The sequence below is a fragment of the Zootoca vivipara genome, chromosome 15 (assembly GCF_963506605.1).
Source record: "Zootoca vivipara chromosome 15, rZooViv1.1, whole genome shotgun sequence".
Taxonomy (NCBI): Eukaryota; Metazoa; Chordata; class Lepidosauria; order Squamata; family Lacertidae; genus Zootoca; species Zootoca vivipara.
Window position 1 is genome coordinate 4,681,387 of NC_083290.1, and position 26,757 is coordinate 4,708,143.

The 26,757-nt window shown below is 45.1% G+C and overlaps 1 protein-coding gene across 2 annotated transcripts in view; it reads left to right on the plus strand.

The window, feature by feature from the left end:
• The window catches only part of LOC118097011 (uncharacterized), a 69,340-nt gene that overhangs the window by 16,950 nt on the left and 25,633 nt on the right, over window positions 1-26,757 (plus strand). For both annotated transcript variants that reach the window (XM_060283049.1, XM_060283050.1), the window contains 17 exons: window positions 714-882; window positions 1,931-2,109; window positions 4,901-5,044; window positions 6,325-6,486; window positions 9,062-9,177; window positions 10,287-10,330; window positions 11,056-11,159; window positions 11,921-11,965; window positions 12,105-12,264; window positions 14,933-15,034; window positions 15,765-15,926; window positions 18,215-18,308; window positions 20,242-20,386; window positions 21,127-21,331; window positions 24,588-24,766; window positions 25,140-25,305; window positions 26,212-26,373. In XM_060283049.1, coding sequence (XP_060139032.1) covers window positions 714-882; window positions 1,931-2,109; window positions 4,901-5,044; window positions 6,325-6,486; window positions 9,062-9,177; window positions 10,287-10,330; window positions 11,056-11,159; window positions 11,921-11,965; window positions 12,105-12,264; window positions 14,933-15,034; window positions 15,765-15,926; window positions 18,215-18,308; window positions 20,242-20,386; window positions 21,127-21,331; window positions 24,588-24,766; window positions 25,140-25,305; window positions 26,212-26,373 — 2,338 coding nt within the window. The remainder of the gene's footprint in view (window positions 1-713; window positions 883-1,930; window positions 2,110-4,900; window positions 5,045-6,324; window positions 6,487-9,061; window positions 9,178-10,286; window positions 10,331-11,055; window positions 11,160-11,920; window positions 11,966-12,104; window positions 12,265-14,932; window positions 15,035-15,764; window positions 15,927-18,214; window positions 18,309-20,241; window positions 20,387-21,126; window positions 21,332-24,587; window positions 24,767-25,139; window positions 25,306-26,211; window positions 26,374-26,757) is intronic.

Consider the following 26,757-nt stretch of genomic DNA (forward strand, 5'->3'; position numbering starts at 1 on the left):
GCCCTCGTCTGTCTGTGGAAGTGGAAGTGTTTTCAGCAGTGGCCCGACCTGGTGCTACTATTCGTATATAGAGTTCATAACAGTTTACCTGCAAGATCACCGTACCCCGTATGTGCCCATTTAACCATAGTCCTTTTGATGCCTGCTTAAGGCATTTTTTGTTTAGGCAAAACCTATCCAGACATGTAGAATGTTGGTATGTTGTTTTTAATCTGGTTGTTGTTTCCTGTTTATTTTAAATATTTTTGGGAATGTTTCAAATAGCTGTTTTAAACAGCTTTTATTGTTCTTTTTGCTTTGATTTTTTTTTTAATCCGTGAGTTGCATATAAATTTTGTAATGTAAATAAACAGCTTGACATGCTGGGGATAACTAATTTATTTAAAAACACTGAAAAACCACTTTAAAAAATATGGAAGTTGTGTGCAACCTGCCGTGGAGTTGCTGCCATTATTATTAATACAGTATATTTACTCAAGGTGGCTTACATATAAAGTGACAACTTCTAAAATCATAGTTATGGCCCCTTAGTTCCTGCTATGGGGTTATTTAGAAGGACTGTGTTACAATACCAAACACACTTTTAGCTGTTAAAACTGAGAAGTTTTGTCCTATATTAACTTGAGTATTTTTATTCCCATGCTGTTCTCACTGCTATACGCCAAAAATACAGCATTTCTCCCCCTGCCACCCCACCTAATTTCTTCCAACAGAAATACAGAAGCGTTCCCTGCATGCGTCCCTTTGCTACAAATGAGCAGTTGATTTTGGAGACCAGCAAAAGCTTAAACGTCTTGTATGTTTTCAATGGCACCTATGACCCCTACCTCATCTACTGGCTTTTCCCTCTCCAAATGGCATTTCAGCAAACAGCACCAAGAGGTAAATAATTTACTGCCCCAAATGACTGCAGGGTTTCTGTTCTTCCTCCGTGTGCAGGTGTTATGCCTACATCTGTTGGTAGGTCTCGGGTGATTTGAAGCGTTACATTATTAATTAAATTTATATCCCACTCTTCCTCCCAAGGAAGTCCAGGGTGGCAAACAACAAGAGATAAAATGATAAACAAAAAAAATCTTAAATACAATTGTGATGCAGATGCAGACTTGGAAAGGCCCCAAAAAGGCCTGTTGAAAGAGGAAGGTCTTCAGAAGGCGCCAAAAGGACAACAGGGATGTTGCCTGTCTGATATTCAAGGGGAGGGAGTCAAGTGGATCAGGGAGGATCTCAAAAGTTCTGCAATGGCAACAACGACAACATGAATGTCCTCTAAAATTATACTTCTGAAATGAAGAAAGCCATGGTGTTGGAATCTGGGAGGTTGAGTATTTCTGGGGTAGGTTTTTGTATGGAAGGATTATGATCTCAGTTCAGTTTTGGTACTCAAAACTAATTCCTGGGCTTGGAAGTATTTAATTCTAATTGAGTACTTTTAGCACCTAGGTTAGGCTGACAAAGAATGACTAGGTAATACAAGAATTACAGAAACCTGCTAGAGCAGGAATTGGGGAATATTTTTCCTGTTGGCAGGTGGGGAGGGGGTTAGAGTTGGTGGTAGTCGGGACACAAGCCAAAAGTGGGAGCGCCTTTCCTTTTCTCTCTCTTTGTACCACCCCTTTTTCATACTTTTTGACATCCATTTTCTGTCTGTCTGTCTGTCTGTCTGTCTGTCTGTCTGTCTGTCTGTCTGTCTCTCTCTCTCTCTCTCTCTCTCTCTCTCTCTGTGTGTGTGTGCCAACCCCCCTTTCACATTCTCTTTTCCGACACTACTTTTTTCTCTCTCTATCTCTTTCTGCCACCCCTTTTCTCTGTCTGCCACAGCCTCTTCGCTCCCACCCAACTTGGTGATTGAAATGAGCTACCATGTAGAGGGGGGAAAGTATCTTATAATATATAAAGGTTAACATGATTGCTTTGATTTTAATTGTAGCAGAACACCCCTATGAATTAGCCATGTACCTGCATTCTCTACATCGGAACCTATTCCCAACTTGGGGGAAACTCTTTGTAACAGCAGAGTCAGTGATGAGCCTTCTGGAGAGAGAAGATGCTGAATTATTTGCTCACCTTCACCGCGCTTTCAAAAAGAATGTCACAGTTGACCCAAAAGTACCTATTTATTTATTTATTTAAAATATTTATATGCTGCCCTTCATCAAAAGATTCCAGAACTGTGTGCAAAAGCATGAATAAAATTAGAAACAAATATAGTTTTGAAGTAAGGGATGCGGGCGGCGCTGTGGTCTAAACCACAGAGTCTAGGGTTTGCCGATGGGAAGGGCGGCTGTTCAAATCCCTGCGACGGGGTGAGCTCCTGTTGGTCGGTCCCAGCTCCTGCCCACCTAGCAGTTTGAAAGCACGTCAAAGTGCAAGTAGATAATCTTAGAATTTTGAAGTGTCAGGCATAGCTCTAGTGGCTTTAGCCCAAATGTAGCAGAGTTTTCCTGCACAGCACAGAAGCTAGTTGAGGTGGAAGTGACTAGTCGGCTAGACGCAGAATAACTATTTACAGGATTTATTAAAAAGAAAATAAAAGCAGCAGAGTTTCTGCATACAAAGCAAAGTAAATCCTCTCTGTCTCTCTCTCCAACCATATACACAGCACTTCTACTCCTAACACCTAACAAAAGCCAACTGTGCTAGCATTCCTAGATAACAGAGTTCAGTGCTGGTCGTTAACCAATCAGAGAGAGTAGTTTCTAGGTCAGGCAGACCTTGGCTTTCTGCCAAGAGTAAATTGACACTGCCTTGAGTTAATTGTGTGAAGCCAGAATCTGTAAGTTTCCCATGAGAACCAATTAACCAATTAACAGAAACTGAACAGATAAATAGGTGCCGCTCCGGCGGGAAGGTAAACGGTGTTTCCATGTGCTGCTCTGGTTTCGCCAGAAGCGGCTTAGTCATGGTGGCCACATGACCCAGGAAAACTGTCTGTGGACAAACGTCGGCTCCCTCGGCCAGTAAAGCGATATAAGCGCCGCAACCCCAGAGTTGTTCGCGACTGGACTTAACTGTCAGGGGTCCTTTACCTTTTTTATATATATACAGTTTTGAACCGACGCATAAACAGAGCAAAACACAACGAGACAAAAAATGTGAAACAAGCTCTTCCCCTGGCATTTAAAAGCTTGTAATGTCAGTGCCAATCATGCCTTTTCAAAGAGGGCAACCCATTATTCTTCTGTTTGATAGAACATCCCTTGCAGGCATTTGGCTCTGTGGTTGGTTGGGGATTCTCAAGAGTCTTGCTGGTGGTAGAAACAGGGAGTACCAGGAATGAAGCACTCTCTCTTGTGTCTCTTTGACCTCAGCGCCGCCCCGTCCCCCCCAGACATCCTTTTTATTGAAAATTTGTGCTCGTGATGGTATATGCAATCCTGCTTTCAATGTGATTTTCATCTGCATAAGTTTTGAGGTGAACATACTGCTCCATTTCCAATCAGTGCATGTTTTTTATCAGTAGTAGTAGCATTACTGTTGTCGTTTACCTGCCCTTCGGCCTGAGATCTCGTGGCTGGTTACGATTAAAGCACAATATTAAAAAAACCAGTTTACAACAACTTACAATCACAGAAATAAGGTGGGTCCTAAAATATACATCTCAAGTGTCAAAAGCCGAGGGTAAAGAGGTGCAGAAATCCTGCTGGGTTGTGGTTTTTTACCACAAATGTTCTGTGATGGTGGGGTGGCTTGTCCCACTCCTGTTGCTCTATAGTTCAAAAGTCCCTCCCCTGACAGCAAGAATGCAGTAGCATTGAGGAAGCAGAATAATGTGCAGGCAGTCCAGTATAAATCCACCACTAATGCAGAATATACCTGTAAAAGAACACCGCCAGTCTAAAGGAGCTCCCATACTGCCCCTACTCTTTTTTTGGGGTGCTTTGTCCTAAGTGGGAATGGAACCACCGTAGGGTAGTGGGCCATTTGCTGGTATGATGGTGGTGGGAGCCACTTCTGCCGCTGGCCTTTGGTGATCATGTTGGGACCTACCCATGTTGGGAGGGCTGCTGCAGTGCCCCTGTTCTCCCGTCAGTCTTGTTAATTAGAGGGCATAGAGGTTGGTGTGGTGGGGACGCAGCAGCAGGAGCGCCGGATTTGTCTGCTGCTGTGCTTGCACCGCACCAACCTTCCTGCTGCCTTGCCCCACTCTCTCCTGGTAAGCACAGTGCTTCCAGAGGCAAGAGTCAGCAGGCTGGTTGATACCAGTCTTCCCTTTGTATGGTAGGCTACATTCCAGGCATTCAAAAGCCGTCGTCGTCATCATCATCATCATCATTTTATTTGTTTGCCACCTTTCCACAGTTAAAAACAATGCTCAAGGCAGCTTACAACATCCCGAGATTTATATAATTACAAAAGTCATAAACAATAAATAAACCACATCATAAAAACACACGACCAAATGGAAAACAATTTCCACATAAATCAAAATCTAAAACTAAGAATACAGCATTAATATAATAGTTTAGAATGACATAGGTAAAAAAATAACAGCAATTGAAAACAAAACAAAACAAAAGCAACCAAAAACTGAGCCCTCTCTGCCCAGCAGCAGCAGCAGCAATCCTTTATGGAGCCTGTCAGGCCCCGCCCTAGGCCAAGTGGTGAGTGGCAGGACTGGGGGCCCCAGGCGCTCAGCAGGGCCCATCAGGTAAGAAAGGAGTGGGATAGCACAGTTCAAGGACACATCCTAGTGAAGAAGAAACGAAAGAAAGAACAGGCCCGGTGGGGTCTGGGGAGGGCCAGACAGGGAATCCTGGAGGGTCTTAGGTTCCCCATTCCTAAATTATGCCTCAGATTCAACAGGCAAATTGGAATGTAGGAAGTAAAGAAATGGGGAGGACCTGCTATTATTCCACCACAAATGCTACGTTTCCTTCCCCCCCCCCACCCCTTTTAGGATTTCCTGGTGGAATTGATACTTCAGGAAAGAGGGAGAGCTCAAGGGATCTGCGCGTTTGAAAATGGATTCCCATCAAGACAAAACGGAACCAAAGAAATACTGGCAAGCCCCGTGGTTTTCCTTAGGAAGTGGATGGGAGAGGTAAAAATGAAGAAGAAGGCAGCAAATCCTCTCTTTTTTTGGTATAGTGGGGAGCTTGCCAAATAAATTGTTTGCCTGGCCACCCTTTACAACTAAAAACTTTACTGAGGTGATCAGAATATGTTGCAGAATCCTGATTTTAGACCCCGTGGAGGAGATTTCTCATAACGGTGAAGTTGTATAATGTTTCTGGAGTGTGTCTGCAGCACCAGCTTGCAGCCACAAGGGGGCTGTCCTGCAGCTACAGCCACACTGCTGTGTCCAATGTGTGCTCTGGTTCAGTGGATTCCAAATTCCCGTTCTTCAGCTAGTGTTATGGAAGAAGAGAAGAGAAACCCCTTCCCACCTTGACCAGCCTGTCAAGGAGTCCGTAGCTGCAGAGAGGACAGATTCCATTGTGCTTACAGAAAGTGGCTAATGTGTCATGAAAAATGAAATAAATAATCAAAGGCTCCTGTAAGCCTCCCCCCCCTACTTAAGGGAGGCTGCTCGCTGCGTCTCTGCATGATTCATTGCTCTAGCAAGGTAAGATGTTCAAGCTGGAGCCTCACAGGAGCAGGGTTGCTTCAGCCTTAAATAGAACCGCAGCTCAGTTTGGGTGGCTCTCTCTACCTGCAGTGAGATAAGCCTCTCTTGTTAAAGCCTAGCTTGCTTCAGCAGCTGTTGACTCATGCTAGTGGCCACTGCTGAGGAACGGCTAATCCTGCTACCTCTCAGCATTTGGTGTGATTGGATCAGCGAGTCAATCCTCATGCACAAACACAGAAGAAATTACCCAACTGCAGGTGGGGGGGTCTTCCCAGTGCACCTCTGCGTGGTTCATTCTTCTAGCCTCCTTCCAGTTAACCTTTGCTAGGTGCAGGTAACTGTGCCCTGGCTTTGCATCAGTTGTGATTGGCTCACATGACAGCAGAATTACCTGCCTTTTGAAGAAGCTGCCTGTTGTGTCTCTGTAGGAATCACCACTCTGGTTCCCAATCAGCTTCCACTGGAATTTTGTGATTCCGTCCCATCTTAACATCGTATGCAACTTGGAGCGTTAATGTCCATCTTGCTCTTGCAGAGAAGCAGGGGAGTTAATTGCCTCTGGAGGAGGCAGACCCTGAAGAGGGGCTTACACAGAGTTGGATTGCCTCCTGTTCGGATGGGTCATTCTTGTGCTCACACATTATGAAAATAAACCTATTTTGCAATGCCCGCCTCTAATTTAGCTTTAGAAAGAAAACGGTGCCTCGGCTTTCACGCATTGGAGCAAAAACTGGCTTTCCTGTCTCGCACAGGGGTTCGTTGGTGTTCTGAACTTGCCGGCTGTCTTGTTGATCTGGGACCAGTTATTCATGAAAGACTGGAGCCTGGATGTGATGCAGAATTTCTGTGTCTCCGTCCTTCTGTTGTTAAAGGATTCGTTCATGGCAGCTGATGACTACCCAGCAGTTCGAGAAGTGTGTATTCGCTTGCTTTCTGTTTGGGGGCTGCAGTTAGATTGGGGGAGGGAAATAATCTGGAATTTTGATTTCTTGCTCATATTCTTCCTCTTATTGGCTTTACTTCTCCCTGCCCTCCCCTTCCTTTCTTCTCTCCATACGTTGCAATAATAAAAACCAAAGAACAGCCAATGGACCATCTAGTCCAGGCATCCCCAGACTGCGGCCCTCCAGATGTTTTGGCCTACAACTCCCATGATCCCTAGCTAAGAGGACCAGTGGTCAGGGATGATGGGAATTGCAGTCCAAAACATCTGGAGGGCCGAAGGTTGGGGGTGCCTGATCTAGTCCATCCTCCTGCTCTCACAGTGGTCCCCCAGATACCTGTGGGGAACCCACAAGCAGGATCTGAGCACAAGAGCACTGTCCTCTCCTGAGGTTCCCAGAAAGTGGTATTCAGAAGCATCGCAGCCTTCAGCTGTGGAGGAAGGGCATAGCCATCATGGCTCGTAGGTGCTGCATGGAGAAGTATTTTCTTTTATCCGTGTGCCACAACCTCAAGCATCAGTCAGGACTCATGTCTGACACAGAGGCGGTGTGCCATCCAGGCAGGTCTTTGGAGCAAAAGGCTTGTGCTCAGGTCCTACATGCACTTGGGGCTTCTAGTTGGCCACTGTGAGTACAAGGATGCTGGACTAAATGGGCCACAGGCTCTTCCTATGTTATTAAGCTACAGAGGTGCCGAGTACAGGCCTCCAAATTGGGAGACAGAGACCTCAAGCTAGGATGCCCTGAGGCAGCAGCTCTAGATACCTCCAAAGAGCTACCCCCTCTACACCAGGGGTCTTGGGCTCCCCAGTGCCTGCTCCTCATTGCTGGCAATGCACAAAGTGGAAGTGGATGGGGAAGCAAGGGGGTGGGTGCTAAGTTCAGGGCCAGAGAACACTTCCTGGAGGAGGGTGAAGCTTAAGAGGGATGGTCTGGCTCAAAGGAGACATAAGGTCTTCCTTGGAGCCAGTTGCCAATTTGGAGCTGTCTGAGGTCCTGAAGGCTCCAGTGCTGTTCAGCTGGATCTGCCAGCCTCATGGGCTGCTGCTGGAGTTACAGCCCTGGAGTAGGGCTGTAACCCATAGAATCGTAGAACTGTAGATTTGGAAGGGACCAAGGCAATCATTTGGCCAACTCCCTGCAATGCAGGAATATTTCGCCCAATGATGGGCTTGAACCCACAACCCTGAGATTTAACATATAAAAATATATTAAAAAATTGTCCAGTAGCACCTTAGAGACCAACTAAGTTTGTTCTCGGTATGAGCTTCTGTGTGCATGCACACTTCTTCAGTAAAAGGTAAAAGGTAAAGGGACCCTTGACCATTAGGTCCAGTCGTGCCTGACTCTGGGGTTGCGGTGCTCATCTCGCGTTATTGGCCGAGGGAGCCGGCGTACGCTTCCAGGTCATGTGGCCAGAATGGCAAAGCCGCTTCTGGAGAACCAGAGCAGCGCGCGGAGATGCCGTTTACCTTCCCGCTGTTTATCTACCTGCACTTTGACGTGCTTTTGAACTGCTAGGTTGGCAGGAGCAGGGACCGAGCAACGGGAGCTCACCCTGCTGCGGGGATTCAAACCGCCGACCTTCTGATCGGCAAACCCTAGGCTCTGTGGTTTAACCCACAGTGCCACCCGCGTCCTACGGTGGTCTCTAAGGTGCTACTGGACATTTTTTTATTTTTTTATATATACTTCTACTGCATCAGATCAACACGGCTACCTACTTGAATCTAGAACCCTGAGATTTAAGTGTCTCATGTTCTACCGACTGAGGTGGCACTCAATGGCAGACCATCTGTTTTGCATGCATAAGGTTACAAGTTCAATCCCCGACATCTCCAGGCAAGGCTGGCTGAAACCCCAGAGAACTGCTGCCTGTCTGTGTAGGCAGTACTGGTTTAGGTGAACCCAATGGTCTGACTTAGTATAAGGCAGTTTCCTATGTTTCTATGTTGTTCCTGTGTCAGATGAGGATTTGGGAGACCTGGGTTCAAATCACAGTTTGGACCGGAAGCTCACTGGATAGCCTTGGGTCAGTCTCTCTCCCCTGCCTCTCTCTCTCTCTCTCTCTTACCTTCACAGAGCATTTGTGGATAAAATGAGGTTTATTTCGTTTCATTTCATTTTTAATTTAAGCAACTGCCTTTTTATACACAAAGCAGTTTAGAATCCATAGAAATGACAAAATATACAAGAAGTATCCACACGTATTATAACAATCCGATCCAGTGATGATAATGTCATGATGAGCTTGATAGCATCATTTATGTTAAAAAGAATAAGAAACAAACCTATTAGAAAATAAATCTATAGACAAAAACAATTCAGCCTTTCATAATGAAGGGGGGGCAATAAGATGAGTTTGCAGCAACAAATCAAATCATATTTTTCAGGTGTCCTTTTAAGGGAGGTGGGAAATGCCTTTATTTCCAGCAGAAAGTGGCCTTGATGTCTATGAAATACTGATGATCCTATCTGTATCTTGCAGAGTGTTTAAATCCTCTCTCCCTCTCCCTCTCCCTCTCCCTCTCCCTCTCCCTCTCAGGTGTTTCTGTCTTCAGCCTCCCAGCTTCTCACAGCTGACATTCAAAGGGCTTGGATTCACTTACAGCAAGGGGGCTTGCCTGCTGATGTTCCTGGGCTTAATAGACTGAATCAAAGGTAGAGGACCACACCCTGGCTCAAAAATACCTACAAGGCCGGCTGGCAACCAAATAACAGTCGTACCTTGGATCCCAAACGCCTTGCGAGTCGAACGGTTTGGTTCCCGAACACCGCAAACCCGGAAGTGAGTATTCCGGTTTGCGAACGTTCTTTGGAACCCGAACGTACGGCCCAACTCCCGCAGCTTCCGATTGGCCGCAGGAGCTTCCTGCGGCCAATCGGAAGCTGTGGCTTGGTTTCCCAATGTTTTGGAAGTCGAACGGACTTCCGGAATGGATTCCGTTTGACTTCTGAGGTACCACTGTACACCAGGGATGCGGAACTCCAGCTCCCATCAACTCTAGCCATGATTGTTGCTGCTGCTGCTGCTGTTGTTATAGTTATCGTTTCTTCCACTCAGAGTAGACCCGCTGAAATTAATTGACCTCTGTTAGTCATGTCTACTAATTTCAGTTTGTCTACTCTGAGTAGGGCTAAAATAAAGTGAACCCATAGGCGTTTAGCAATTTCCACCCACGAAAATGGATGCAGTGGATACCTCCCATTGCATGATAGTCACGGGTGGCTCTTCCTGCGTTAAGGGACGCTGGGTTGGACTAGATGACCTCTGGAGTCTCACACTCCTAATTTTGGCATTCCGCTTGCAGTGCCTTGTGCTGGCTGCAGCACTCTTAAGCCACACTTTCTGCCCACTCGATCTTCCTCCTCTTGCTGAGAAAACACTGCAGTACAGCCATTCTCTCATTTGACTTATAAATTAAGGAGAGCAATTCTAAATCCTTCAGCCATAATGAATATTTTATATTGGGGAATTATGCATGCCTGTCTGTGCTGTGTGCAGAAATAGTTTTGCGATGCTCATGTGTGTAGTTGTGGTTTTTGGTTGTTGTTTTCAAGTTCAAATGCTGGACTCTGTTGTTCCTGCTCTTGTTTTTCTGGGGTGTGTGTTTTTCACAGCAGACTGCAGAATAACTTTAATGAGCAAAAGTAATTAAAATGAGAATTTAGCTCTGATTGTTGCCTACTGCTCCCTCCTCTTCCTCTGTGTACTGAGAGGAGGAACTAAATTATGAAAACCCACTAATTAGCACTATTTGCATGTGCAGGCCGCTTGTGGATCCATCTCCTCCGAGGCATGGCTCAGCAGAAGGTATGTAACTCCCCAGCCCAACCCGCCCCGTTCTAGGTTGATGCTAATACTGAAGAACACAAAAGAGAGAGCGTAAAGGTTAAAAGTCCCTGCAGATCACAATAGCTGGCATGTCATAGCAGAGATCTCAACTATCACAACAATCATGACTTACTCTACTGTGTATTGAGCCTTTCTGAAGCACTCCGCAATCGTTATTAGATTTCATCTGAAAAATGGGTTTTAGACTCCTTCAAGAAACCGCAGTGCCTGGTAGAATAAGCCATGCTTTTTGTGACATTGGGTGCCTGCTTCTTCTCACCCACTCCAGGCATGGTATTCTGCAATTACTGGGCCAGGCTGGTGGGCTGTTGTTGTTGCTTGTGGGTGCAATGTCAGCAGGTCACGGGTGTGACAATTGTCTTGTGAATCACCTTGAGATCTTTGGACGGAGGGCCCCTGCCGCCCCAGAACATGCATGTTATAAAAAGTTACAGCAGGAAGCTATGGAACATGCACCAATTGGAAACGGAGCAATATATCCGCCCCAGAACACAAACAGTATCTCAAGCGGGATCACAGATAACCACCCCAATACCCTCATGAACGCAAATCATCATGAATGGACAATGAAAAGGGCATGGGGGGGCGGCTTTTGTTTTTAAGGTGACAAAACACACTTTATTGGTTTTGCTGCCCCTCTGGAAATTGGTTAATGATGATCTTTTGACAATTTGTTTTCACAGCTGGAAAAATGTGTCTGGACCCTGGGGAAATCTCACCAACTGGCGTGAAGGATATTTTATTGACGGTAGTTTTACCAGTTCCTCAGGCTGAGACTCACCACAGTGTAAGTAGTAAATTAATTATATGGGCATGGCAATAATCTTTAATTTACCAAAGAGAGAAGTCAAGAGAAGAGAGTAGCGGGTGTAGATAACTTGTTTTAAACAAGACCTAGGGCCCACTTTGATGTTGTTGAACTCCAAATCCCATCAGCCCCAGCCAGCCTGGGCGGTGGTCAGGGATGATGGGAGATGGAGTCCCGCCACATCTGGAGCCCCACCCAGATGAAATCACATTACTCGTTACTCTGCAATTACTATCTTTTAATGTTTCTAATTCATTCGAAATTTTTTTGTTTCAATTTTTATTCATTTTAATATAAACCAAAACAATAGCAGTTTGACTCAGTATAAAGCATGAAATGGACAACTGAAAAAGGGAGTACACAAAAGCAGTGCCATGATACAGATTAAGAAATACATTTATATCCAGTATCAAAGAACTATAATTCTTAAGCCGTGTCTTCAATCCCCCAGGGGAGGGGATAGAAAACATAACATAATTTTGCAAAATGCTATACCTGTTGTCTCAACCAGGTCCGTTTGCAGTGCAGGTGGAAGAGACTGCCCGTAGGTTGTATGCTGCCAGCCCAGAGCCCCTCCCTGCTGACCTTGCCCCACATCACCACAGTGGGGCATGCCTCCCCTCCACCCTCCCACATGCCCCTGAAACAGTTTGAAAGCCGCTGCTCTATTGTAATGGATCACGCCAGTTATGACCAGTGATATATTTTCCTTTGTTTGCTGACTGTATTGTACGTTATAGCAGGATGGACTGAAGACTTGTGCCCTTTCAGTAATAGAATCACAGGTAGGCATTGGAAAAGTAATGCTTTTTTCCCTACGATTAATTAAATTGATCTGCACAGTGACCCATTCTCCGTAATGTAGAATAATATGTCTTGTTCCTTTTTTTTCAATTCCCCCCCCGCCCCGCTCCCTTCTCATAGGAGTCTCTCTTTAAAAAATTTGATCCTTCTGCTGTGAAGTTAACAGTTTCGGTGTTTTGTGGCCCTGAAATGCTGCGTTCCAAGACAGGTTCTTTCAGCTCCTCCCTTGTGCGGAAAACCCAAGGAAAAACAGAAATGGGATTCACTCTTCAGTTCAGTGGTATGAAAATGAACCAGTTGGTTGCTGAGTTTTTTAATGGTGGAAGGCCAGTATCAGCCGAAACACAATAAATAGTTTGCCCTTCCCCAAGCTGGTGCAGGGAACATCAGCTCTCCAGTGGATGGTGGTCCACAGATTGAGAATGAACCGGGTGGGCAGGTGTGAGGGATCCCCTGGTCCTGAATGGGGTATCTGTGCCCATAAAAGACCAGGTGCGCAGCCTGGGAGTCATTTTGGACTCACAGCTGTCGGTTGGGAGCACATGCAGGTCAAATCTGTGTCCAGGGCGGCTGTCTGACAGCTCCACCTGGTATGCCAGCTGAGACCCTACCTGTCCGCACACTGTCTTGCCAGAGTGATACATGCTCTGGTTATCTCCCACTTGGTTAGGAGGTTATTGTTTTGTTTTTTGTTTTATTATGTATTTTGTGTTCTCATTCTGTTGTGAACCACCCTGTGGTTTTTGGACAAAGGTCAGCATACAAATTTAATAAATAATAATAAAAAACCCACTTATTATGATGGGAGTTGCAGTCTGTCATTCTTGGCAGCAGTCCTGTGTTCTTTCTGACATGTAGGTCCGCCCCAAAAGAATTAAGTTATCCCCAGAAAATCTGTCTGCTGAATAAATTATGAGCTAATTTCTCCCCGCTTTTTTGTAATATACTGTGCAGAACAATAAGTTGCTGCTGAGATTGACTAATGGCTGGAAACAAATTGAGAGGTTTAATTAAAGCTCAAAAGCTATTTATTGTGAGAATACTGCAAATCAATAGAGAGTACTGCTGTTATACAACCAGGCAGTACATAAAATATCTTTTTTTTTTCCTCCTTCCCCCTTCCCTCCCAAGCCAGTCCTGCTGAGGAATTGGAAATGTTATGCCGTTTGCAGTTTTTGTCGGTAGGAAGTACTTAAGATGAGAAACTGACTAAAGAAAGGTCACAGCCAACTTAGAACTGAAGCCCAATGTGGGAGTTAAGCCGTAGGCCAGGGATGCAGATATTGTTCGACTACAGCTCCCATCATCCCTGGCTTGGTCTGATTGGAGCTGGAGTCTAGCCAACATCTGGAGGGCCACTGATTCCCCAGTTTCTCGAGTGGGGAGCTTTTACCCCTGAAGTGTTTTGTTGACCAAGCGAAGGTTCTTAGTATTTATATTACAGGCTAATCTAGAACGTAGGAAGCTGCCTTTATGCTATCCCAAGCCATTGCTTTACCTAGTCCAGTATTGTCTACTTTGAGAGGCAGTAGCTCTTCAAGGTCTCAAGCAGAGGGTCTTTCGAATCACCTGCTTGCCTTCTAACTTGAAATGCCAGAAACAGAGACTTTCTGCATGCAAAGCAGGCCACGAATCTCCGCTGACTTTGGTCCCCATCATTCTTCACAGAATTGTAGAGTTGGGAGGGATGTCAAGGGTCATGTGGTCCAACCCCCTGCAATGCAGGAATTCTGCCCTCTTCCTCTGCTTAATTTATTTATCGCCTTCCAGGAGTCATATCAAGGCGATGTACAATAAGAACAGCTTAAAAACAACAACAACAACCCAGCAGATATATTTAAAACAAAAAAAAGAAAATAGACACCGATGGCAGAGACCCATTCATCCAGCTGGAAAAGCTGAATATCAATGTCTTCAGTTTTTCCTGGAAAGTGCACTTAGTGGGTGCCTGTTGCATCTCGAACAGTGGCTGCTACACAAGGAAAGCCCTGCTCCTGGTTATGGTGGGGCAAGCAGGTTTCTGATACCTTTAGATTTTTCAGGAGAAGCTTTCTCATGGGCCTCAAGGACCTGCTGGGTATATAAGGGCGAAAGTGGTTTCTCAAGTTACAAATAAGCTATAAACAATCAGAAATTGGCAAGAAATTGGCATTACTTTCCAAGTGTCTCCATTGCTCAACACGGTACAGTGGTACCTCTGGTTATGAACTTGATTCGTTCTTGAGGTCCGTTCTTAACCTAAAACCATTCTTAACCTGGGGTACCACTTTAGCTAATGGGGCCTCCTGCTGCCGCCACACGATTTCTGTTCTCATCCTGAGGTAAAGTTCTTAACCTGAGGTACTACTTCCGGGTTAATGGAGTCTGTAACCTGAAGTGTTTGTAACCCGAGGTGTTTGTAACCTGAGGTATCACTGTACGAGGGAGAGCCCTTTCTGCTCTCCTGTGCTTCTGAAGTCAGTGTGGCCTTAGGGGGAATCCATGAATTTTTCTAGGTACTGAATGAGGAAATGCAGCAAGGTTGGCTTACCACACTTGAATTAAATAATGCACATGACCATCAAAAGACATGGGGGTTAGTAAAGCCATTAAGTCCAGCTTCTGAAACCGGGGTGACTAACCTGCAGCCCTCCATATGTTGTTGAACTACAATTCCCACAGGTTCCAGGTTCAATCCCTGGCGACTCCAGGTAGGGCTGGGAAAAAATTTTTTTGTTGCCTGAAACCCTGGAGAGCTGCTGCCAGCCAGTGTTGGCAATACTGCGCTAGATGGTCTGACTTGGTATATATTCCAGTGAATTCTGTCCCTTCAAAATTAGCCACCATAATCCCTGGACTGAAAAACAAAAAATCTCTTTATTTGCTACGAAAACTGCAAATTGTTTCTAAAACAAAGTAACACAATGATCAAATACTGCCCCTTGTCTTTTGTTGTTCTCGTTGTCAAGAATCATTTGCATTTGATTCCCTGGACCCAACAGCATTCGTAGGCGTGCAAGACTCAAAACCTTACATCTTGTTGAAGGTCACGTACAGTCCTAAAGGAACAGGTAACGTTTTCTTTGGTGGGCGCAGTTTGCATTTTCTCCGCACACGGTATCTGAACAGAGGATTGTTTGTGGCAGCCCCTGAGCTGTGGAACTCCCTCCCCACAGTGGTGCATCTGGCACCTTCATTGTATAGCCTTCGTAGAATCTTAGAGTTGGAAGGAACCCAAGGGTCATCTAGTCCAACCCCCTGCAATGCAGAAACCTCAGCTAAAGCGTCTATGACAGATGGCCACCCAATCTCTGCTTAAAAACCTCCGACGAAGGAGAGTGCACCACTGAATACAAAACTCCTTTACTCTCATCGTTGATAGGACCCACCTTATTTCTGTGACTTTAGCTTGTTTTGGACTGTTGTGTTCCTAGGGATCTTAGGATGGAGGGCAAGTTTGTTGTTGTTTTTGTTGTTAATTCTGAGTACAGTACTTGTATCAGCAGTGTCACCTCCTTGGTTGGCTGTAAGTAAGGAGACAGGTAAGGTGGGGTCTGGCTGAGGGCGGAGTGAGGCTGATGGGTTAACACCCCATTCATTCCCCCTAGTGCACCAGTCTTAATGATCATCACACTTGCGCACAAAATAGCCCACAAAAGAATTGTATTTAAAGCCCTTGGTTGAGAAAAGGCCACTTGCCCTCTCTGGGTCTTCTGTCTTCAGAGCTGATGCTGCTGCCTGGTTTGGTTACCCCCAAAAGAGATGTTAACCTACTAAGAACCCCATTTTCCTGCTTTACAGATTCACTGGCTCTTGGGTGGCAGAAAGTGGATGCGTTCCAGCAAGAAACTACAGGTTCTGGGATGATCTGGGCCCCTAGGGAATTCTCACCGTGCTTGCCTCTGAATCCCGGGGAAGTGCCTGATGCTCTAATGGAGTGTCCTTTCAGAGAGCTTCCCAAAGGTAAGAGAGCCATGGGTAATGGGTGAAGCCAGTGGCCTGGTTTGTACATAACACGAAGCTATGGTTTATGAACCACACTTTTTAGCTAACCATAGTTTAAAAAGATCATATGAACCCAGCCTCATGGCAACCAATAATGTTGGTGCTGGGGGGCTGCAACCATAAATCCAAAACATCCAAATGTGGGGCCCCGGGTGGGGGCCCTGTTCCCTACCACTTCTTTTATTCCTCCTTATACGGGCAATGACAACATCTTGGCATCAGAGCTGAGGATGTGTAGGGACTTGCCCAACAACAATGCAGTCAGGTCTGGGAGCCCTGTTGGCCATATAGGTGAAACTCGGAAAATTAGAATATCGTCGAAAAGTGCATTTATTTCAGTAATTCAACTTAAAAGGTGAAACCAATCAGGGCCGGCTCTAGGTAGAGTCCCGGTGGTGCGGGGTGCCAGGGTGCCAGGCCGGTAGGCCGGGCACTGTGCGGCGAAGCCGTGCGGAAGCCATGCTGCGCCCTGCGAGGGCAGGGGCGCCAGAGCGATCTCCGCCCCTCAGCGCCAGGGCGCACGACCTGCTCGAGACTGCCCTGAAACCAATATATGAGACAGATGCATGACATGCAAAGCAAGATATGTCAAGCCTTTATTTATTGTAATTGTAATTATTTGTCGTTAGGCGGGTCAATTATAAATGGAATGCAATTAATTAAATGTAATAGCGATGTTTATTTTTGTATTATTGTAACTATTTATTTTATTACTGTGGAATTTCCAAAAGAAAGCATTTGTAAAACTTAAAAGAAAAAGAAAAAATAATAAGTTGCATTACTGAAATAAATGCAATTTTTGATGATATTCTAATTTTCCAAGTTTCACCTGTACCATGATTGGCCTGGACAACCAGGGTTGGGATTGTGGAAATGAATGAAAGGTCCAGGGGGTGGACAGTTGCTGAGTGCTGGTTTGGTTGACCTGGCCAGCACATTCCATCACACTACAGAGAGATGTGTGCTATTTGAGAGAGACCCCATCAAACCTGGTGGGACTTAACTTCTGGGTGGACCTATAGGATTGGGAATTCTAATCAGACGGGAGCAAAGTAAACATTGAAGCAGGGTAGTCTTATTCTGGAATACTGAATCCAGAACGTTTTTTGTATCTAGCTCCAGTATGTGGCCCCTAGCAGATTACCTCTAAGGGAATGTGGCGCTTGGGGCCAGCCCTATCATTGGGCAGAGTGAAGCAGTTGCCTCAGGTGGCAGATGTTAGGGGCACAGGAAATGACGAGGTGTTTGTGCTTATACTGCACCTCCTAAAATAACCCGCTGCAGGTGCAGTGGAGGATGTTGTTCTCATGCCAGTATCAAAGCAAGGTCATTTCCCGACTGTCAATATTTACAGCTAACATTCAGTCATATACTGGCAAATCCAGGTTGCACAATTACAGATTATTGGGAGTTTTTGTGCAATAAATTCACTTCTCTCCAAAGGTCACACCTTTTTTTTTTGCAAATGCATGGGGAAGTGTGGGACAGCACTTGCCCTGACACAATGGTCATCTGACCTCCCCTCAAACAAATCAAAAGGAATGCTCATTCAACAGCCGCCTAATCTCCCTGAAAGCAAATCAGGTTCAACGCTAAATAAAAACAGGTTGTCCAGGTGTGGTCTAAGATTCGGCTGCCGGTCTAGTTGGCTTGTGGAATAGAAGCAGGGAGAAGGCATATGTTGAACGCGACTTCAGGCAACAACATGTCTTGGGCTGGCCCTGGGTGCCCTCAAGACGGGGCAGAAGTTTGCCCAGCCTTGCAGTGTAGCGTTCTATGCCTGACACCCAGAGGACACTTGTACGGCACAGTGTTCCCACGTTTTTAAATCTGAGATTGGACCCACCTAGGTAGCAGCCCTTGTTGCATGCTAGGTCTGAGTCTCAGTACAGTCATAGACATGATGGCCACACACTTTGCTCTGGAGTCTCAGCCAATAAATGCCCCTCTGGGTCTCTTTCCAGAGAATGGATAATTCCTTTGAGGCAGCTGCCAAAGGGTCTGTAAAGGGGGAGCCAATTTCTCACTTAGAGAAGAATAGGTTTTCATTTAATTTTCTTAATTGATCTTGCGCTGCTGCCGTCTATTTAAATTTGCCTGAGTGATAACTGTAGCTGTGCCGGACTTGACCTTCTGACAATAATTCTTTTTCTGTGTGAAGAGTACAGTGTGTGTGTGTGTGTGTGTGTGTTTTTAATTGTACTAGAAAGTAGAGGTGCATTGCAGTAAATCACATATGTTTCCAGATTTTGCCAAGGGCCGTTCAACTATCCAGCTGACAGTGTACGATGTTGCCAAGGAAAGACGGAGACTGCGAAGCCACCGATTGAGGAAAGAAAGGTAACCTCTGAAACTTGGGGAAAACATGGCTTGGATGTGAAAATACTGGCTGCATTTTATTTTTCTCGAAGGCTCCTACCCAATGTTGCTCTGGAATTCTAAGAAACCAAAAAATCAATGCAGTTTTGAAACCAGTGGTTAAAATCTGTGCAGTTTTTAAAAGTTCCGTGTGCCATCTTGATTCAAAACTATTGTATCCACATGTAGATGAAAACCTGCACCTTGATCTCGGGAACCAGCCGGCAAAATTTGATTGCGTATGGTATCTCAAGAGCTGTCAAAATGCAAAGCTGGCAAACAAATTTCCAAAATATTGAATATGTTATTATTAATGTGAGACAATGCTGCTTTTTATTTGACAAGCTTCTGTGCTGCAAGCAGCAATCCTTTTTTTAAAACCACCTTCTGGTTTCTAAAAAGCCAAAGAACCCCAAACTAGTTCCCTGTCTCTGCCCTAAGATCCTTGTTCTTTCCTACCGAAACCATATTTTGCTATGCATTGTTATATTTATGACTCATCTTGGGATTTACGGGGCCCCTCTTGATATATTTCTCATCTAACTAGCTAAATAGCTCACAGCCGACACACACAACTCTCCCTCGTTGAACATTTTCTCTCCTGTCATTTCTGCCAATTTATCTGCAGATTTACGGCCCCCCCTGACTTTTGCAGGTTTGAAAATTAACGCCAAAATCAATACGCCGTATAAAACGTAAGATGATTTTACTGTAAATTATTTTGCAAGACGTTGTGTCTGGCACAGGGCCTGCCTTGAAAAGGGGCGCTAACGTGTATAAATGAAAACACAAAAGCGAGTGTGGAAGGCACAGAAACCGCCTCGTTCTCCAAAACCCCGGCAGCTTTGAAGTGGGAAGCCAAGGCAGCACTTTTACGGCACATACCAGGGGACGGGGGACACTGTGCAGCTTGGGAGCCTCGAAAGTGAAGCCGGCAGCTGCACAAGATTTTATTCTTATTTTATTTGCCGGTGTCAGTCAGGCGTCTGCAAGCAAAACAGATTGTCAGGAGGAAATGGTTCCTGCAGCACCACATGCTATAAATGGAAAAGTTGGCAAAGTTTAACGGCAGAGAAAATTAGCAAGTTTCCTATCTCTTGGAAACTGCACCTTTGCACCAGGGGAAGGGCAGAGCAGGATTCTGGGGAGTAGTGCCAGAAAAGACCTTGTAAATAATAATAATAATAATAATAATAATAATAATAATAATAATAATAATATATTATTATTATTATTATTGTTATTATTATTATTTAAACCCTGCCCATCTGGCTGAGTTTCCCTAGCCACTCTGGGCAGCTCCCAACAGAATTAAAAAGGGCTTCCTTCCGATGTCTTCTAAAAGTCAGATATTTGTTAATTTCCTTGGCATCTGATGGGAGGGTGTTCCACAAGGGTGGCTTGAATGATGGTCAGGGGTGCTGTGGGCAACTCTGGCCTCTGTCCCTCTTTCCTTCCCTCCCTCCCCTGGTGTCCCCTCGTGTCTTTGCCTCCCAGAGGCTTGCAGAGCTGTTTGTTGCAGCAGCCCTTGCTATAAGCTCCCCGGGCGAATGGTGCCTCTGGGGCTGGCCAGGGGATGCTTCCGAGGCCCCTGTGGGGCAATGGGAGCAGGCACCTCTTTTGGGGGCAGGAGGGCAGCTAATAGACCAGGGGTAGCAGCTGCAACTGCCCAGTGGACTCCCAAGGAAGGGGAGAAGGGAGAAGAGAAGAGGCTGAAGGCATTCGGAAAGGGGTGAAGGGCTGCCAGCTCTGCAGGCAAGGGGTGACATAACTGGGCTCCTGAGCCCCACAGGGGGGCCACAGAAAGAATGTAGATGGTCAAGGGAGCCGTGGACTCAAAAAGGTTGAAAACCTCTGATTTAAACCATTTAAACCTGCTTGATTTATATTTCCTGTGCTTGTTTGTATTGATCAGGCACCAAGGACCCTCTTTTCTCTATGCTCCTTGGGTCCCACATGATCCCAGCATCATGCTACCAAATCCTCCGAGGATCAACCAGCCATTTGATCTGTATATAGATGCCCTTCATTATATACCTGATAATGCAACCATCACAAAGGTAAGCTTCAGAATACTCCTGCGGCTTCCCACTTCAGCCAATGTGCCCTTATTAGCATTACATATTGCGTAGCTCCTGGGGTGGTCTGGGAGAAGGGCAGTGGGCTGCTATGCCCGGCAGGGAGGCTTCTGCTGTGAGCTGCTTGCTTTACATAAAGAGAGGAAGCTGCCATATACAGATTCACCCATCCTTGTTTTTGTCCGAGTCTCTTTTTTGGTTTTCAGAAAGGAAACTGTGTTGGCCCTTAAATCTGCTCTCCGAGAATGGTTTTGCTGGAAGTTATTTACCCCAATATGTCATGTTGGCTGATGTAAAAACAACAATAAACCCCATATACAAAAATCCAGTTGGAATCTATGGGGACATTTTTTCTCATGGTGCCTTCTGCATACAGAAAAACACACTTACCTGTAAATGATTTTACAAGTAATTTGGGTATATTATTTATTATCATGCACATGATGCTACTCTACCTTCATGTCAACTTTGCATTGAAACATGAGAGTGGGGAGGAAAGGGCGATTGGACTCCCCTCAGTGTCTGATTTAGGATAGAAGGAAGCATAAATCAATGGCAAATTCATGGAGGTCTAGGAAGGCGTAGTCAATATTGCTTTTTGCCCCAAGAACACAGAACAAAAAAGGTCTAGAACAGAGGTGAATAAATCTCTACAACTCTGTAGAGATTGTATGTGTGCATATGTAAAATAATATATAAATTAATGTTCTCTACCTCATTAGGTAACAGGTCATTTCAAGAATACGGGCTTCAGCAATCTGCACCCTTTCGTAGCATTTCCTGTTCTCGAGAGCCCGTCTCGAAATCCAGAATTCCAGTACCGAGCAGCAATAGATGGAGGCATTTCAAGTGGGATGGATAGCAACACTTGGCTTCTGTTTCAAGTTCATACAGTTGACATGGATTCTGGAGACCTTGTTCTACTAGGTAATGGGCCCTAGAAGCCATTTCCCCCCCTTTAAAAAAATTCTCCGTTTCCGAAACATTGCATTTTCTCCTGATAGCGTTTGCTTGAGGATGGAGTGTTGTGGCTGAGTCACTCCCTTACAGATCTAGCTCATGTGTAGAAAGTACAAGAAGGAGAAAAATCTTAGGCACTGAGGCCAGCGAGTAAGCCAAATCCACAAATTTTTATCGAGAGCAGGGCGTATCACCTGACTTGCCCTAGCCTATTGCTGTTAAGAAGCTTCCTTATTGGTGGGCTGAAATCCCTGGCACTCCCACTTTTGGCAAGAGCTCAGTAGCAGCACACTGGGTGACTGCCCAGCTGACATCCCGTAGACCAGTGGTGGCGAACCTATGACACACATGCCAGAGTGGGCACGCGCAGCAGACAAAGTTTTCAGCCGTTCCCCCACCCCCACCCCAGTGCATGTGGGCAACTCTCCCTAGAGTGCGCTCCGCCCACAGTGGCGTTTGGGGGAGTTGCGTGCCCACCAAGCAGCTGGCAGTCTGCTGTTGGTGAGCTGGCATGCGCATGTTGGTTACAGTGATGCAAGCGATTTTCAGCGTTTCTCAGTAGGGTTAGTGATTTTCTGTACTCCCCCCCCCCTCCTAAAAAAGCTACAAAAGGCTGTGCATAGAAGCTGAACAACTTTGCTCTATCCTCTTTTTAAAAAATGCTCAACAACTCTGGGCACTCCTTCCCCCCAAAAAGCTCAACAACTTTGGGCCATCTCTCGCCATTCTCTTAAATCTGAGTCCCCCAAAATAGGGGGCGTCTTAAACACGGGGGCGTAAATTGCCATGTTGGTCGCTTTGCGATATATAGGCGGGTTTGGGGTCGCAGTTTGGGCACTCGGTCTCTAAAAGGTTCGCCACCACTGCCTTAGACCAGTTTGCTTGAAGAATAGCCTTACCCAACATGTGATCACTCAGCCACTTCAGTCTGGTGAACTGGCGTTTCTTCAAGCCCTGTATAATGTTCTGCATTTGTGAGGAATCAACCTCTTAGTGTGGCAACCTGTTAGTGTAGAACTCCCTGCCTATTGATATTAGGCCGGTACCACCATTTTACTGTTTTTCAACGCCTGATAAAAACCTCTTTTGCTTAGGCAAGGCTGCCCAGACATTTAATTTCATCATGTATGTTTTTAAAGCTATTGATTTTATCTCTTATCATATTTTTATTATGCCTGCTTGTTTAGGAAGTCTGTTGATTTTTATCGGCGTTTTCTAGCAAATATTATTTTCTGCCAACCGTTTGGGCAATTTTATTATTATTAAGTGATGTTATAAGCGCTGTTGGTTAAATAAATAATTACGTAATAGATTCCGTCTCCAGCAGCTGCCGAGAGCTTAGATGAGTCCAGTTCGCCTCACACATGGGAGAATATTACACTGCGTTGCTGTTGGTATTTTTAAGCCAATCATCTGCAGCAGGCTCAGCCCAAACGTCCCGGGCACCGAACTGCAGATGAACATTTGAATGTGAAAGCGTCGCAGATCTGCGATTCTACATTTTTACTTTGCCATTGGATTTTTTTGGAGGGGGGAGGAGTTGGAATCGTTTTAGACACAAATTGGACTGGCAGATGGCAAATGCAGTTTTAACTTAGGCACATAAACAAGGCACTCTGGCTAGGGAATACGTGATAGAGGGAGTCATCATCCAGTTTACTGATCAAGAAGAGAAGCATTTTTCAAGGCCGTCGTGCGGAAGAAGTAATTGAAACCATCAGTCTAGGATACAGCAGCAGGTTTCTTTGGTGTGTGTTTTTTATTTAAAAAAAAGGAAGAAGGAGCAAGACATAAAATAAAATACTAGAATGCCAACAAGATGGAGCACACCGTTCCTCACAAGAGTGGACCCGCCGGTTCTGGGGACCGAGAGATGACTCAGGCCAGCCTGCTTGCTGAACCTGGGGCCTTCCAGATGTTGTTGAGCTACAACTCCTGTCGCCTTAACACCCATATATGCCCTCTTGTCCACTTTGATCTGTGGACCTGGCACTGCTAAGGGTGCTACGCAATACTTGTTTCCCGTTTGCAAGAAATTCGTTTTTGTGTGTGGCAGCAATGGTTCTTTGGAACTCCCTGCCTATTGACATCAGGCAGGCAGGCACCTTTGCTGTTCTCTTTTTGGAACCTCCTAAAAACATTCTTGATTAGGCAGGCCTATCCAGACACGTAGGTTGCCATGTGTTTCAATCTGGACTTTTACCCTATCATTGGTTTTAATTTGTTAAAGAAATATTTTAAATAGTTGTTTTTAACTGTTTTTTGTGTTGTTCTTTTTGTGAAACTGCTTTGAGGTTTGCTTGTTACAATCAGGTGGTATATAATAAAATAATAATAATAACAACAACAACAACAACAACAACAACAACAACAACAACAACAATTTATTATTATTTATACCCCGTCCATCTGGCTGGGTTCCCCCAGCCACTCTGGGTGGCTTCCAACAAAATATTAAAATACAGAAATCCATCAAACATTAAAAGCTTCCCTAAACAGGGCTGCCTTGAGATGCCTTTTAAAGGTCTGGTAATTGTTGTTCTCTTTGACCTCTGGTGGGAGGGCATTCCACAGGGTGGGTGCCACTACCGAGAAGGCCCTCTGCCTGGTTCCCTGTAACTTGGCTTCTCATAGCAAGGGAACCGCCAGAAGGCCCTCGGCGCTGGACCTCAGTGTCAGGGCAGAACGATGGGGGTGGAGACGCTCCTTCAGCTATACTGGACCGAAATTTAATAAATAAATGAATAAGTTAGCCATGCCGGCTGACGCAGATGGGAATCCGAGACCAAAAAAAGGCAACACGAAGACCAATAATGAATCAATGTTATATATTTCTGATATCATATACAATGACTGCAAAGAAATAATAATAAGCCAGGCAGAACAATTTCTGAAAAATCTTTTGATGCCTATTGCAGCACGTCAATATATGTAGCTGGAAATCAAAAAAATAAAGCCAAGGTGATCGGACAGCGATCCGGTATTAACACTGTTTCAAATAAATCTTCCTCAGCATATAACTGTAAAATAAAATGAAAGAAATATATAACATTGATTTGTTATTGGTCTTCGTGTTGCCTTTTTTGGTCTCAGTTTTGAAGATTACAACGCAGGTTTTTTTTTATTACTAACGTGTAGGAGGGAATCCAGCAAGGTCTGGGTTGGGAAACATTTTGTTTTTTAAAAGTCAAATAATAACTTCCCACTTTGTGGATGACTGTAGGAAGCTGTGCCATCCATGTCTTTAATGCTGAAGGAGAATTAAATGTGGGAGGGTTTCAACTGAAACTGAGAGCTGGCTTGCTGGAAGACGGACCCTCATCTCTTAACCCATCTTTGCTGAATCACCATAGAGTTATTCCTTGCTGTACTCTCCTTATTCGACTCTTACCACATGCTCAGGCAAGTCTCTGTTATTTTTTTGGTATAAATATTTGCAATTCTTTTATTCAAGTTCAGCCCTTATCCAGACCTTGCCTTGTTCAACTTCACTGCAGATAACAATTCTCAGTAGAAAAAATACCAATCCTTTGCAGCATTATCAATAACGTTGACCTTAAAGACAGCTCTGTGCTGAGAGATCCACTTCATTTGGCCTTTTTGTTTCCATGAACTGTCTCAGTTCAAGCTGACTACTTATAATAACCTTGTAATATTAAGAAGTTGAGGCTGGAGTTGGTTTGTTTTCCTCTGCCCTCCTCATCCCTTTCCCCTTTTGTGCCCTGTCTTTTAGATTGTAGGCCTGAGTTTGTGTTCTTCTTTTTCCTCCCTTTAGGTTCCAGTGCCTCCCCCAAGTTACTTGGCAGGATACTATTTCACCGACGGAGCAAAACTCAACAGTTCAGAGCTGGAGATCATCTCAAGCTTCCAGAAGGACAGCGACTTCCCAAACCTTGTGCTGGACATGGCACTGCAGTTAATGAACAAGGAGCAAAGCAGAGGTATGAAAGCAGAGGTATGGTTGGCTAGATAGCAAAGGCTTCCTCTTTGTACACTAAAGCTTATTTCAGTCACTTGTTGGCATCCGTCTGTCTTGAGAGACACTGGAGTGCGCCTACAGAGGTGAAGTCAAACCTCTGTGTTAGCAGCATCGAAGTGACCTCCCTGGGGTGGAAGCCTGGGCAGTGTGTACAGAGGTCCTGTGCTGCCTAGACAACAAGACACACAGACCCCTCAGCCTTACTGATGTGGTCCAAGAGAAAGCAGAGCAAGATGTTTGAAATATTTTTGTTAGCTTTCCACATATCATTGAATAACACTAGTGCATTTGAAACACAGCAGACGCTAGTGCAAGGAACCTGGTTCGCTCCAGATGCTGTGGACTCTCAACTCCCGTATTTGCTGGCCATTGGCGATGCTATTGGGGGCTGATGGGAGTTGTAGTCCAGCATTGTTGGAGGTCCACAGTGCTTCCCCACTCTTGGGGTATTCTAAGTTGGGATGTGAGGGGAGGAGGAGGCTGTTTCCGCCCTGTGTCCATTGCAATCAGTGCTGTTTCCATTCTGCTACAGTTTGGCTTCTGCAAAAACCCATGTTGTTCATCTTGCTATCTGCTGTGGCCAAAAGCAGTTTCATAATTAACTCCAGTGCATTTCAGTGCAAGGTAAACGTAAAAATAACATCCACGCAGAAGATAACCTAGTGATTTCCATGATGTTTGCAGGCTAAAAAAGCAATACCAAATACCATTCACATTCTCGTGTGTGGTTTGCGCAATGTGGGAATTTCTGCTTCCGTTTCTGTTTCTGGCAGAATTCTCCAAGATCCTAATCTTAAGCATTGCCAAGTGGTGCTCATCCCCCTGGTGCTGCTACTGCTTCCCATATCCTAATTCTTGTTTCATGCAGTTCTGCCCGATCAGCTGAAAGCTTGGTGTGTAGAAAAGTTAAGCGAGAGAGGACATTTGTCACCGCAGCATCCTCTGAAGTGCATCGACATACATCGTGCAGTCCGTTATCGGCAGCCAGCTGGAGTCCGTGTCCGAATCAAGCAAGCATTTGGGCTTAAAGGTAGCTGAAAGAAGAAATTTGTGTTTCCCTCCCTGAAGTATACTAAGCAATTTTAGAGTTTGGCTTGAAGATACGTGATGCAGCAATCGAGCTGAAGCTAAGCAGGCCAGTTCTCTATCTACATCCAGCTTGAGTCCCATGGCAGAAAGGCAGGATGCAAGCAAAATAAAGAAAGAAATAAAGAAATAAAATACAGTACTAGTGGACCCCGCAGCAAAATTTTGCAGTGTTGAGTGTTCCTGCTCCCTGTTCTGCCTCCTTGATATTCCCTTCCATTTGATTCCCTTTCTATCCTGGTTTTCTCATTTTTCTTCCTCCAATAGCATTCATTATCCACTGAGCATGCTAATTGGGCTGTTTCTCCACACACACACATTTTAAGGG